Source organism: Charadrius vociferus, unplaced genomic scaffold (assembly GCF_000708025.1).
Source record: "Charadrius vociferus isolate BGI_N301 unplaced genomic scaffold, ASM70802v2 scaffold731, whole genome shotgun sequence".
Lineage (NCBI taxonomy): Eukaryota > Metazoa > Chordata > Aves > Charadriiformes > Charadriidae > Charadrius > Charadrius vociferus.
This window is the reverse complement of record NW_009646854.1, coordinates 1,319,487-1,334,668: the sequence shown is the minus strand read 5'-3', so window position 1 is coordinate 1,334,668 and position 15,182 is coordinate 1,319,487. Positions and strand designations below refer to the sequence as shown.

Below are 15,182 nucleotides of genomic sequence, written 5' to 3'. Positions count from 1 at the left end.
ACATAGGTTTTGGTTAGCACGTTGAGCTAGCCAGTCTGAGTTCAATAACATCTTCATCAGGATGAGAGCAGGAAGACTGACTCTTGGTCAGTAAGCTGTTTCTCTTGTGGAATTATTGATTAAATGTAATGTGATTATTTATATTTAGTGAATATATTTTTATTGAAATATTAAGCCGTACAAAGTGTCTGTAGGCTTTGGTAGAATATTGTTATAACCGCTAAACAAGGCACCTCCTGTTTGCCATACTTGTCTCTTGATGGACTGTTCTCATGAGACTGAAATGGGCAGAATACTGGATTTTAAGGATAACTGTTTGTAATCAATCTAACTATTTTAATAAAATAATCATTTATAAAATACAGCCTTTTAACACTTCCTCCAGCACCAGTTAGTTGTAGCTGAGTTGCCTGGTTGACATAGCCAGACAATCTGAGGTATCTGGTGTTAAAGACAGGGTTGGGTCTAAAATGCTTGATATCATCCATAGTTTGTTTTACGGAGCAAGATGGCAGGGATATTTATAATTTGTCTCTGACCTTAAAGGTCTTTTCTCTTGTGGGATCGCTAGTGCCAAAAGGAAGAAGGCCACTGAAAAAAAGGAAGAGGATGTCCTCTGCTTCTTCAGATTTTGCCAGCACCTTTATAAACATAGAGCTTTGTAGCAAATGTAATACGAACATGGGCCTGGTGAAAACAGTCAGCATAAAGGCAGTGACATTGCATTGGGAAATGCTGATGCTGGAGGATGGTATTTCTGGAAAATGTGAACTTTAAAGAGACTTGCAGAGGGAGTATTTTCTGAACAACACATCGATGGTGGTTTCTGATGTACAGACACACAGGACAGAAATGCAAGCAAGAAAACAAATGGGTAGCAGTTGGGAAGAGGTATATCAGATGAACTCTGATGGAGACAGACTTGTCTGTGTTGCACCTCGTGATGAAGGGTGTGCGTAGTATACTTTGAGGTGCCTAAAAACTCCTGTGAAATGGCATTGAACAGGAGGTACTTGTAGAAGTGGAGATAAGGGTGAAATCATTTTGCAGGTGTGTTATGGTGAGGGCAAATGAGAAAATGATAGTGGGGAGATCTGAGGAGAAAGATGCATTACCATCATGAGGGCAGAACTGGCTCTCCAAACCCACAGCTTGTTTAGCCTGGAGGAGATGCAGAAGGGCAGCCAGAGGAAAGGAGCCGATTATCAAGGTGTGCTGCAGCCTGGACTAACAAAGGTGAATACAGTGTGAAGAAGATCGCACAGGGGTGTGAAGAGAAATTACATGGCAGAGTGAGGCACTGAGCAGGAATAGGAGAGGTACCCTTCAAATGTATTGGGATTTCTAAAAAAGTATTTTCTAGGGGGAATGAAGCCAGCGAAAGGCTGAGTACTTGATTTTTGAGGCAAAAATCAGTATTCATTTAAGCATACTTCTTTGAAAAGTTTTACATATGTGGGTGGTGCTGCATGCAAACTGGATGTGCTGGATAATTTTTGTGAGTTAATGGCAGTACTGGTGGTACTATGACACTTCACGATCCTGATGTGTAAACAGTTGATTCATCAGAGTGTGATTTGCATACTAATTATAACATAGCTAATTATTGTGTTTAAAAGGAGTATGCAGACGTATCGGCACCTTTCCTCCTTCCCACCTACCTCAGAAATACCTCTTAGTTAGAAAATTAAAGTTTTTGGTAGTAAAGGTTGCAAAGCTGAACTTCTTCACATATCAGTGACTTGGACATTAAGTGGAGATGGCAATAAAAATGAATTTAAGCAGCTGCTCTTTATGTATATTTTCTCCTTAACTGTAACGGTTAACCACAGTATGGTTTCTTGAGATAACGCTTTATGGTATAAAGCACCTTGTTTGGTATGTAGAGATTACAAAATCATATTGTTGCGCATAACAGCTCAGCTATAAATTAGCACCAGGCATAGTGCGATGTGGTCAGCTAATGCTCCCTGATCAGTATTTCACATGTGGCGCACTGTGAGCCCTCTCTATATTTTTTCATTCTGTTTCATGAAAATATTTTCTAAAACACTTTATTGACCTTTATTTTATTAATTACAAAAATCCATATTTCTGTTTTGTTTTCCTGCAGGCAGCATTATAAAATTTTAATCAAGTGAAAATGGCCCTTAGCAATCTGACATCAAAGGCTGTACTACTATATGACGAATGGATTAAAGATGCCGGTGAGTCATTTAAATCTAAAACTTACTGACTTTCAATGATTTTGAATAGCAATGTGTAGCTATTCTAGGTATACTGTTTATCAACTTAAAGTACCTTTGTCTTCCTTTAAATATTTTTAAGGCTTGCGAGGTTACATATAGACTTTTTTAACTGTAAAGAACAGACTAGTTTCTGCTTTTTAAAAAAGGAAAAAAAGCAAAACTGAGCTAGTTTATGGTTATAACCTCAGACTAAATACAGTGCAGACAGTAATTCTTCAGTAAGTGTTTCTGGTGTGTGGGAATATATAGTTTATATTTTACTTATGCTACTGAACATAAGGGTTTAATTCTTTTTCATTACTGAACAATGGTATTTTATTAGTTAATTGAGCTAGGTGCATGGTGTTACTCTATTTTGCTTTTGCAAAGTAAAAGAAATAAAACCCCTGATAAGTTACAGCATCTTGAAATTACCCCTCAGAGTAATTAACTCTGTCACAGTTCTGTTTTTAAAAGGAATGGTAGCCTCTTGTTGCAGCTGGTATGAGGACATTAAACACATTTTGCTTTAATGTTGTTGTTCTGTGGTTCTGCATGCGTACCAAAAAATGACAGAGATCTCGAGTTTGGGGTTAAAACCCATCTGTTGCAGTGGCACCCTTGTGCATTCCTCACTATGTTAGGCACATAGTGACATGGATTAGCAGATTCCTGGGGAAAACTTGACAAGCAGTTAAAGTTTGATTAATAAAATTAGTAATTTATTTTTTCCAGTGTAGCTGAGAACAAATTCCCTTGTTCTGTAGAACCACAGCATGCAAGTGAAAAGGGAGGCTTACCAGTATAACTCACAGGGTGAAGTGGATTGGGATGGAGCTGGGTGATGCAGCATTTCTGCTGCAGTGTCCATAACTTCAGATTTTGAGTTCCTTGTCTCCTTGCCTACCACTGCTTGTATTTGGCATCTTGTAGTGTACTGTCAGTGGCTGGAGGTGGTTTCTTCAGGATCAAGTTGGGAAGACCAATGGGAAAATTTTGGTAGTATCAGTGCACAGGGTTGGACACAGACAAAGCAGTCAGTTGTGAAGAGCTGGTGGTTCTCTTGCAGTGCAACACATACAGGTGCCTAGTGCTGTGGTTCACAATCGTTGTTGGTCTGTGGGCATCAGCACAGGGCACACTACAGGCTGTGAGCAGCATTACATTGTGCTTTCCTCCTCAATCTGTTTTAAAACTTCCAGTGGCTATAAACAATTTCAGAGGGTCCCATGGGTGATATGTTACTTGAATGCTGTGGGTGAATCACTGACTTAAGACGTTTGAACGTGAATTAAATAGACACTTAACAAATTGCAGTGCTGTAACTTCACCACCAAAATACAGCAGCGAACCATGAAAGCAGTGGTTTACTGAGTCAATAGTTAATTTTGGGATCATTCTGAAATGAATCTTCCAAAAAAAAGTCAGTTTACAAAACTTGGAAAAATATACATTAAAAAAAAAAAAATAGATACAGTTCATGTCAATTCTCCTGCTTATGGAGAAATGTTGAAGTCTTTGGTGAGCTGGGACTCAGTGATGAACCACAGAAGGATGCAGTGGAATCATGGTGGAGCTCAAAGGGAGCTCCTGCCAGCCTCAGCTGCAGGGAGGAGAGGGAGCGGTATGTGCGTAGGAGAAGGACTTTCTGCAATACTTCTCTCTGGGATAACTGGAGGGGATATTGCAACATTTCTGCTGCTTGCAATATGAAAGTGTGTTTTACAGTGCTGTGAAAGTAGTGACCTGTCTGGACTGAATAGGCAAGCCTCACGTGCTAAGCTATGAATACCAACGGATGGGACAGAAGGTCTTCCAACGTTAAAATCCCCATATTTACCGTGTCTAATGCATGCTGCTTATAAAGTTCAAGGATCTTGAAAAGTGGGGCTGCTCCCTATCTGTGACTTGACCTTGTGAAACAAAGCTCATGCTTCTCCAGAAGAATGAAGTCTCAGATGGAGATGCAGCCTCAGTGATCTGCTTGGGCGTTGCCAACCTGTGCTGCCCTCTGAGTCCCGTTCATGGAGGAGAGCTCTAGACCGAAAATCGGGTCGCTTAGGTGTCTCCTCTTCATTATATGTGAAGAATCGATGAGAAAAGAAGCGTTGAATCCTACAGGTGTTAAATCTTGTTATCCAGTTGGTATGGATTTGAGGTGAATGGACTCCGAAACATGATCAGTGACAGCAAAACCTAAACCGTTAAGAATTAAGTACCTTTCTGTAGCTGTTCTATGATCTAATAAGCACTGGAAAGGTCTGATTTAATTTTCTTTTCTCGCCCCTCCTCTAGATCCAAGACTGGAGGGCTGGCCGCTCATGTCTTCACCTTTTCCAACAACCTTTATCATTGGAACCTACATTTATTTTGTCACTTCCTTGGGGCCCAAACTCATGGAAAATAAAAAACCTTTTGAACTCAGGCAGATAATGGCATTTTACAACTTTAGTGTGGTAGCCCTCTCTTTGTATATGACTTACGAAGTAAGTACTACTTTTATTTGTAACATGTTTGTATATTTTGTATCTGAGTATCCTCTTACTAACTTCTAATAATTTTATTAATATAATTCCCACTCTGCAATTCTCAAAAAAACTATTATTCTGTTTTATTATATTCCTCCAAGCAGTATGCTAAACTGATTGAGCTGATACTTGAAAAAAGAGAATAATTTATACCTAGAAAGAGAGATTGTAAAATATTTTATGCATAATTATATATAATTTACAAAATTAAAAATCTTCATAATTTACTTAATTTCCCCAGGCTGTGGCAGGTAAAGCAGACTACATCTTTTTCTTAGTCTGTTGCAATTGTTTCTGTCTTACTACATGATAGTCAACACTGATATTTCACACACTGTAGAGTATGTTTACTACAGAATAATCTTCAGTTAGATCTGGCTTTTGAATGACATAAGTTAACAGTATCTAATCTGGGGATCTTCACCCTTAAAAAACAAAAACCAAGAACCACAAAACCCACCAACAAAACAAAAACAAACAAAAAAAATCCAACATGAAAATCTTTAGCATTGATTTTTTTTTCTTTTTTTTTTCCCCACTCCCAGAAATAATAAATGTTCTTTTTCTCAATAGGAATGTTGAGATTTTGCTATATTTCATAGCCCAAGCAAATGCTAGACTTTTAAAACTGGAAAGCCTGTTGAGTTGTATAGGGTTATGGGTTGAACGACCTAACAATGCATAATGATGAATGGGTTAGAATAAATAGAAGTTTTAATTTAGAATGAGCTTTTAAACCTTAAGATAGCTAATGTCTGTTGGGGTTTTTTTAGTTTTGTTTTGTTTTTTTTTTAAGTGCAGCTATTTAACAATAGTATTGTGTGAATGAGAGCCTTATCAATTTGCTTGGTGCAACACCACTATGCTAGTACTGACCCTTTTTGTGTTAAATCTGGCTGTGTGGCTATTTCAGGTGTGGCATAAAGTTGTCAGATTATCATGCCAAATTGGCAGGATACTTTTCTTTCAGCTCAATTTGCATAAATTTCATCATGAGTTACAGCGAACTGCCTAACAATTCTGTTAACAGTGCTCTACAGGTAGTGCAGCAGCAGCTGCTCTGTGTCGTGGCTGTTGTGTGGAAAGCTAGAAGTGGTGGGCAAGATGCACTCATTTATTATTTACTCTTTGATTTCCAAAATAACCAAACTTCCTTTTGTGATTTAGTGATAAAGTTTGGTTATACCCCTCAGAAAAAAAAAAGAAGAAAAAATACTAAACTTCTCTTTGTGTCTGACAGTAGCGCATTATTCAATTAGTCTGCTGTCAAGAACTCCATGTTACAATTTAATGAAAGAATGCATGGATAGAGTGTAACAGATTGAATCTCTTCTATTGTCTGGCTCCCAGCAAAAAGCTGATTCTTTCCCTCTTTGGATCCAAGCCACTGGGTGGGTGCTTAAGGATTGTGCTGTCTTGGTGGTGTTTCAAATCTTGTTTTATTTAAGCAACTAATTCTTTTAGGAAGTTAAACATCTATTGCCGTCACGGACTAAACCCCTCAGTCTGTTAAAAGAGCTTAATCTCTTACCGTGCATGAGTGGATGATGATGATGATCAATGGATGAGAAGCACTTTATAAACAGATATAAATGCGGTAGTCCTAGTGGCTGGCAGGGAAATGAGCCAAGTGTAATATTAACAATGTTGTTCTTGTCCGACCTTCAATATATTCCAAGAGAAAAGATTAAATGACATTTGTTAGATATAGTCCTTTAGTCATGCATGTGCTCTTGACTGTAAAACTCTATCCCTCCTATCAGTGAAAGACTAATTGAATCGTGCAGTTTAACTTAGTAGAATTTTAGTAACTATGATACTGAAAATATAGAGCATATTGATTAATCTCTTGTCTTTAATGCTATTAAGCCATATTTTTCTGTTACGCTGGTTTTATTTCAGTATTAAGATGCTGTGCTGGTTTCTTTTCAGTATTAAGATGTTTGACCGTGATAACAATTTACAAAAAAAATCCAGAATGTTTGATTTGGTTTTGTGGTCTGATTTACACAGTAAGTTGCTTTTCTAACATTGGTTTTGAGATGCAGCTGTTTCTCCTCTTTGGTTACTAATGCTGAGATAATGGGTGTAGGAAGAAAGTTCTTGTCCGTAGGTGCGGTCCTGGAATTAGAAATTCATTAATCTGCAACAGCAGAGGATTTTACAGTAGCCGGCCCACACAGAGGTAGATGATTGACAAGGTTGCTGATTCAACATGTTTTTAATATTGTTTTCCCCTCCTTCTTAATGATTGTGAAAGTAATCCAAAATTAATGAATTTCTCAAAAGACATAAAGTAAATCTTTGCCCTTTCCCTTTTCTTTGCTCCAGTTTCTTATGTCAGGTTGGGCCACGGGGTACTCATTCCGGTGCGATATTGTTGACTACTCGAGGTCACCTACAGCTCTACGAGTAAGTTGCTAAAAGTAAAGCTGAATTGTTATGCTACACTAACTTTATTTTTGGAAATGCTTTTTGAACAACCAAATGCACTGCTGTAGAGTGGAATGCAGTAAATGGAAATGCCCTCTTGCATAATGTAGAGCATGTGAGTAGTCTGGAGGGGTTGATTGCTTGGGGAAAAAAAAAAAGAGGCAATGTATTTCTTGCCTTGTTCTTCTTGGTTTTAAAATTCCTTTAGGATTAAATGTTTTGTGTTTTTAAAGAAAAAAAAAATCAAACAGTACATTTCAATATTTGTCAACATGGTGACATCACTTACTTGTCCCAATACTTTCTTTTTATATAGTTACTTATTTTTACCTGCAGCTGCTTAGTCTTATTTATGACTATTATGATTTGACAATTTCTGTTTTTCACTCTTGCAGATGGTACGAACTTGTTGGCTTTACTACTTTTCCAAGTTCATTGAATTATTAGACACTGTAAGTATTTGTAGCCTAATAAAAGAAGTAGTGATGTTTCCTTTTCACAGCAGAAGGATCGGTGCTGTTGGTGGCTAGAAGCATACTTTGCTCTTTATTTAGCCATCCAACCTTCGATTATTGGAATACCGTGAAAGTGTTTACCCTTATTATCCCTTCTCATCTTACTGTCCATTTACACTGTCATTCCTTCATTATCAAGAAATACATTAATGAGAGAACACACCTTTAAAAACTTAGGAAGCCCTGGCAACTTGTCTGTTTAACAGCTGACTACATGAACACGCGCTATGGCAATGCTTGTCTCCACACTGCAGATAAAAAACAGTGGTGATCACGTTGAATTTTTTTCCATGTCATCTTCAGATTTTATCTTCCACATTCAGAATGTTTGCATCAGCAGCTCTGGATACAGCATAAATTGCCATACCTACCTGCTCTAAATTCCTTTGCATGCCTTCCTGGTCACTATAGATGTTTGATATCAGGCTGGCGCTCTAACTTGTTTCAAAGAAAGTCTGAGCTGCATTGCATTGGAGCAGAATGCAGACCTCGCCCACCACCAGCAGCCATCTGCCTTCCCTTCCTCTCAAGACTGACATCTAGTAGGGGTGGTTTAGATGTTCTCGAACTAGCTTCTGAGTGTTGGAATCAGCTGCGATGTCGTTTGCTTGATTGTGTGGGGCGCGAGAGTGGTTATTCAGGAGCTGACTCATGAGCAGTTAGGATGTTCTACACCCGGCCAGCAAAGTTAGACATGTAACTTTTATCTGCAAATGCTCATGATTCAGCACTAGAACATCTTACTGACTGAGCCAAATGGAATGGCAATGGAAGGGCCAGGAATGCTAAAACTGCAAAAGCTCAACAAGTTTAGTCCTCTATTTATGTTTACTACCCACTGATTAGACTGCTCCTTTTTAATTAGTCCTAGGCCTGAAAAATTCTTTTTTGGGGGGGGGGGGGGGGGGAATTGTTTCAATCTCCCCAGTCAGGTTCCCATTTCTCAGCAGCTTTCTGGTTTTATTGCAAAAGTAATTTATTAGTTGTATTTAAGTCAGCTGTTTTCAAATGTTTTCCTTGGCGCAGCAGACTTCTTTTCTTCTGTGTTCCTTTGCTTGCCATCTGATACTACCCTTCACATGACCTGACTTCTCCTCACACAGTTGTCTTGCTCTGTATTCCCTTAATACTTCCCTCAATGTCTGTCCTTTAAAGTGTGGCCCGTCAATATCGATTACAAATACTTACCTATATTCTGTCCAATCTTGCCTTTTTCCAATGGTAGCTAAGTCAGTATTCAGTTTGGTTCAGCCCAAACCATGGCAAAGTGCTATTTCTCTTACTTAGTATTTTCTACTGTCTCTATCTGTTGCTAGTCCCTCAGTTAATTTTCTCAAATGGCCTTGCTGTAGTAGTTCAGGGAACGTAAAACCTGATGCTTCTAGATACTTCTCAATCCAAGCAAGTCCATCTTACACTGCTGCACACATTAGGTGATGGCTCAACCTTGGACATTTGCTTTCAAAGCTTGCCCTGGCTTTTGAGACTCCACAGGTGGATTTTACATCCTGGTTTAACTTTTTTTTTTAAAACAAGTCTGCATATCCAGAGCCTTAGCTTCCCTTCTCTCATGACTGCAGCTGTGAAGAATTTTTAAATCTATAGTAGTGAGTAGCCAGCACTGATGCATACAGTTTTATGTAAGTATGTTGGGCTTGATTATCTCCTGTAACATTCTGTTCATTAAAAATCTGTTTCAGATATTTTTTGTGCTGCGTAAGAAAAACAACCAAGTTACATTCCTGCATGTCTTTCATCATTCCATCATGCCATGGACCTGGTGGTTTGGAGTCAAATTTGCTGCAGGTAGTGGAGAGAGAAATGTTTCCTGATAGTAAAAGTTAACTATGCTAGACAAAAATACTTAACTAACAGAATTAAAAATCTTGCAAACATCAATGTTTTTAAATTTAGATGTCTGCAGTATTTCATGGAACATCTGAGATCACCATAATTATTTAAATGGGTGGGGAGTTCTGATTTTTCCTATTTAACAGCATTTTGTGCAGTGTTGGTTTCTCGTAAGGAGAAAAAAGGTGCAGAGGAGGGAGGTGTATATAAGCAAAGCGCATTATTACATGAAAAAGAGATGTGACTGCAAAATCAGAAGTGCTAGGGAATGCATATGAGGCAGATAATTCTGTTGACATGACTTCAAAGCCATTTGGCCCTCTGAAATGTAAGAACAGAGTTGGAAGGGAGGACTGTGCTCTCATTTTTATTGCCTGTTTAAGAAATTATTCAGGCTTTCTTGTAGTTATTTTTACTGGCTTTAGGTAGCATAATTGAGCTTTATTTACATCTAATACTTTGGCTTTCACAAAACTACAGAAATATTTTCTTATCATGAAACTTACTTGAATTGTACTGAATTGAAAGTCTTTGTCCACTTCTAGCTTACCTTCACTTTCTCCTTTCCTGCTCCGGGTGTCCATGCATGCATCTTCCTATGCTATATTATTAGTGTGCACCAGTAATAAATACAGCTTGCCATAAGAATAGCCTGATAAGCACAGAGTGGAGAAATGAACAGTCATTTAGGAGTCCACCTCTAGGAGGGTATAGGGGTTCTTTTAGGTTTCTACCAAGAAATAAGTTTGTTTTGCACGTGTTTCTTTACTCATGTTCTCTGGCATGTTTTTTTTCTCACAGAAAATTGGTAATGAATTGATGAAGAGAAGCATTGCTTATTAAGTCTGATCTGTTAGTATCTGTTTTATGAATACAAAAGTAATACCTGGATGCAGTTCAGAAGACTTGTAGATGAGATCTTTTGAACATGTTCAGTGTGCAGATTTTCCTACTGTATAAAAGGATATCCTTCTGCTGTATTTGTTGAGTTTCTGTTATTAGGAAGCTGGTGTCCTGATCACGTCTTTCTTAAATGTTGCTGAGTAACTGGTATTTTAAGTTTATGATGAAATTGTAAGTAATTTTCTCAGCATACAGTTCAGTGTGTTTATATGTTAGCAAAAAAAACCCCAAAACCAAAACAAACCACGAACCAAAACCAACCCAGCAACTAACAGTCCCTCCTCTTCAACCTTGAAAAGTTTCCATTTATAGTTGATTAACTTTCTGCCTTTTATCTGGACATCGGATCAGTATACCAGCTACAGGCTTCTGATTTTGCATCAGAGTCAAATTTCCCATGTGATAATTGGACAAATACTTTCAGCAAAGTGCAAGAACTGTTTTGTCCTCTGCTAATAATAGTCCCTCATACTCATGCAGAGCTGTGTTTATTCCTGCAACTCTATTGCGTATCTTTATACTAATCTTTCCAAATATTGTTCTGTTTGATAACCCAAATTTTTTTCCAAGAATTTCAGTCCTGCTGACTATTATCTTGTATTCAGTTTCATTACTGTTCATCCTTCTAAATAGTACCATTGATCAAGGTTTTCAACCTGTTTGGAAAAAATCAACAGCTTTGAATGGAGATGCTGATTTTTCTCTGATCTGATACTAACATGAAATTGCAAAATGGTGCTTATGTATGGCGTTGCTTTTTGGAGCATATTTTTTTTTTGTACCATTGATCAGGTTTTTTATTTTTTCCCCTCTGTTTTAATTATTTGGATTTTTTCTTTTGAATATTCTCTGTGCAAGCCAAAAAAAGTATGTATATTTGAACTGTAAGAACACTCAAATTATTTTTAAAAACACAAATAACTAAGTTTCAAGGAAAGTTTGCAATCACAGCTGGAGCAATTATGATCTGTCAAGCTGGAACATTAGTGTGAGCTACTAAAATCATAACGTAAGTTTTATTTTTAACTTGAATGATTCTTAATAGGAAATTGGCTTTTTTCCCTCGCTAAATGTCTGCTTTTATGTCATCTTGTTTTCTTCCTGATGCTCAGTATTCTTCATGTTCATATTTCTCCTAAAAATACTTTCCTTGTGTCAGTTCTTAGATAATTTTTACTTATAGTTTCTTGTGTTCTTTAAAATAAATTTACTTTGAGCAGGGTCAACTAACTCCATAGCTGATGCAATGGAAAAGGAAGTATTTCCTTACTTGCTTTGTGAGATGTTTGTATCTTACTAGCTTCAGTCATGAGTGTGCCCTACATGGGGCTACTTAGCCTTAAATTTTCTTTTCACGGTAAGTATGGTTTTGAGATGGACCGTGGATTTGTGAGACCCTCACGTAGGTCATGGTTCCAAAAACTTACTGTCTGAAACTGTGATTCTGTCCCTAGGAATGTGGAAATCTGTGTTGAGGACAGAAATATTACTTATCCTCCAGATCTTTGCAAAGTTCATCATGGTATCTAGAAAAGAGGTTTAAACTGGGAAGAATATTGTTTCTACTAAATTCTCCGCATCTTCCTCATATATATGTTTTAATAAATAATAATAATAAAAAAGAACCCAAAGAACAAGAAATTCCACTAAAACCTTTTGCAGATGACTAGATCAGCTATGTTTTATCGCTGTTTTGGAAATGCTTAGGTAACCCTTTTCTGAGAAAGGAAAGTGATGTGATCCCTCAGAATTAGTGTCAACCCAATTTATGTTAAATACCTTGAGGGTTAATCAAAGTCTGCAGGTTTTGTGGTATGTGTTTTTTCTATTACAACTCAAAATAAACTACTATAACCTGAGGGGGCTTTTAAATACCTGATGCAATAATGCTACTATGTTTTGTTTTTTACAGGTGGTTTAGGAACATTTCATGCTTTGCTGAACTGTATTGTCCATGTTGTCATGTACACGTATTATGGAATCTGTTCTTTGGGACCAGCCTATCATAAATATTTGTGGTGGAAAAAATACATGACAACTATACAACTTGTGAGTAATTTTCTGTTTGACGTAAACAGCTCTCAGAAAGCTGATTGTGGCAAACAGGCTTGATGATTAATACACCTGTACTTTTAGTTATGTTCATGTGTGTAGGTCACAGCTGGTACAAGGTTTACTCATGTTTTAATTGAGTAAAACGAAAGTTGTGAGCTCCCCTAAATTATATACTTAAATCTGCTGACTTCAGCATTTGCTATAATAGCAGATTTAGACACATGAGCTTTTCAGTTATGCAGTACTTGGTAGATACATTTATAAAACTAATTGCCTGTGTAAAAATGATGAGAATGTATTTTACACTGATAACACAATTAATGTACAGAATATACGTGACTAGTAGTGAGGAAAGGGGAAAAGAAGTATTTCTTTAGCATTTCATGTATGTTCTTTCATAGAAAATGTTTGTTTAGAGAATTTACCTCTCTAACCCAAAGTATTAAAAAGCACTCTTGCAGTAATTACATTATGTTTTATCAGCATTAGATCACTATCAAAATGTTACTGTACTGGGTGCTTTTTCATGCCCAGCGTTTTTAATAGCCGAATTTTCAAAATTAAGGTTCTGGCTAAACAATTAGTTTGGCCTGAGCAAGGATGCTGATGTGGGAGGGAAATGAGCAGGGAGAAGCAGTAATGGCTGTCTGCTTGCACAGCACAGTGTTAATAGAATAGTTCATGTAACCACGTGTAACTTTGCACAATTTAGCATGAATATTTATAACTTACTAAAAGTCTTTTTGTCTTGGCGGCTCTACCAGTGGATTATTAACTTGTAGTTCAATGTGGAAATTCATTACTTTGTTTTAAATCCTCCAATAAATTTTTTGGGGGGGACCTGCTGACCTTTGTCACATGCTAGTGTGCAAGGAAGGTGGGAATTTATGTTCACTAATCGTATAATGGTTACCTTTTTGTTTTTCTGGCTAACTTTTCTAAAGGAGCCTCCTGTTTGTCATGGGTCAAACGCTGTTCTCTTCTCTGAATTGGCCAGGGCAAACGCCCATTCTCCCAGTATGAGTTTCTCAGTGCTGCTTGTAATTCATTTTGTCCCAGGGCTTCTCTTTCTTTACTCTGTGATAATGTTTTTCTGTGGGGTAACACTCTAGGGAGAGAGGGTCTAAAGGTGTACCTCTTATTTTAAAAAGCCTCTGCCCAAACACGCTTTCTGTTTTTCTGTATGCAAGTTATGCTGAAACTTTTTAAACTTCTGTAGTAAGACTGTCATTTATTTTTAAAGTATTTTTCTTGTCTTCACCTTTTTCCTCCAGGTCCAGTTTATTATGATTACATGCCATATAGGACAAATCTACATCATGGATGATTGTCCGTACCAGTATCCCATTTTCATGTTTATTATTTGGCTATATGGCTTTTTGTTTTTAGTCTTGTTTCTCCACTTCTGGTACCATGCTTACACGAAGGGACAAAGACTACCAAAGATGGCAAAAAATGGGATCAGCAAAGATCAATGAAACAAATCCTTGTCTGTAAAAACAAAGAAGTGTGTATGTCAAAGTGGAAACTTGCACTACTTGACAATCAAGATATTTAGGTGCACACACTACACAGTGTATATTTTTTATGTTTTCTTCCAAAACAGAATTTGTATTTTTACTGTAAGTTATTTGGGATTCAGAATTTGGGGAGTGGGGCTAGCAGTGTGGATCTCTGATTTAAAGGAGGAAAAAAAAAAAAAAGGAAGGTGTTTTTTCAAGAACTTCTTCATGTTTATCCTATAAGAAATGAATGGATAGATGATATCTATCTAGAATATGCACAAAAATAAAAATATTCATTGGGAAAATTAAAATGCGTATGACAAGTACTGAGTACTTTGAATGCTGAAAGGGGATAAAATTACTCCACCTTAAATGTTGTAAGTTGTGGAGACTGTCAGCTGCATTTTAAAAGAATGAATCTTCAATAAGTACTGTTTATAGAATCTAAAGCTATTATTAATATAGTTAATACATAAACATTGTTAGATGTGTTTACGAACTATATTACTTTAAAGAAAGGAATGTATGTTAATCTGTCAAGGTATGGTGTTTCATTTGAAGATCATAGATTTTTGGATATACTCTGTTTTACTACGATAACCATTTCATGTTCTACTCACTTGAACATTATTCTAAATGTCGGAAGCCTACTAGTTTGAAGATTATCTGAACTGTCTTGTAGTGTAATGATCAAAACATCTTACTGATTTGTTCACTGAAGTAGCCTAATATACTTATTATTCATTGTATCTATGGATATATTTTGATATTGGTAGCCTAGGCTGTTCACAGGGGGAAAAATCTTGTAATTCAGTAGCCAAAATCTTAGTCCTCAAATAAGTTTTAAAAAAATATTTTTTTGATTGAAGCCTAAATGTCACCTAGCATGATTGTACTGTGCTCTATTTTCTTACATTTCCATTATCTATTGAAATACATGCCTAGAAAGACTTTCTGTTGTTTGGGGTTTTTTTTCATTATTATTCTTATTGTTTGTTTTTTACATCTCAAGGTCAAAGTCTCTCCATTAATAGCACCAGTTACCTTGTCCAGAACTAGGCAAAAAGATGTCTGCCATTTTCTGAGCTGCTGAGAGTGGGTTAGGCAGTGGTGACTGGGCACGATTCCAGTCCATGTAGAATTAACCAGTATGTTGTTTTCCAG

At 37.0% G+C, this 15,182-nt stretch overlaps 1 protein-coding gene across 1 annotated transcript; it reads left to right on the top strand.

Annotated features, from left to right (window-relative positions):
- The first annotated feature begins 1,981 nt into the window (after nt 1-1,981).
- ELOVL7 (ELOVL fatty acid elongase 7) lies at nt 1,982-13,997 on the top strand. Its single transcript, XM_009894274.1, has 7 exons — nt 1,982-2,207; nt 4,524-4,714; nt 7,088-7,168; nt 7,585-7,641; nt 9,405-9,510; nt 12,371-12,507; nt 13,788-13,997. The coding sequence occupies exons 1-7, from the start codon at nt 2,144-2,146 to the stop codon at nt 13,989-13,991; spliced, it is 840 nt and encodes a 279-aa protein (XP_009892576.1). The 5' UTR covers nt 1,982-2,143; the 3' UTR covers nt 13,992-13,997.
- Nucleotides 13,998-15,182: the final 1,185 nt, after the last annotated feature.

Bases quoted from the DNA above. Each gene is read 5' to 3' on its own strand.
- ELOVL7 (XM_009894274.1), top strand. From the start codon at position 2,144: ATGGCCCTTAGCAATCTGACATCAAAGGCTGTACTACTATATGACGAA. The intron at 7,169-7,584 runs GTAAGTTGCTAA...TCACTCTTGCAG, and splicing joins GGTCACCTACAGCTCTACGA to ATGGTACGAACTTGTTGGCT. The intron at 9,511-12,370 runs GTAGTGGAGAGA...TGTTTTTTACAG, and splicing joins TGGAGTCAAATTTGCTGCAG to GTGGTTTAGGAACATTTCAT.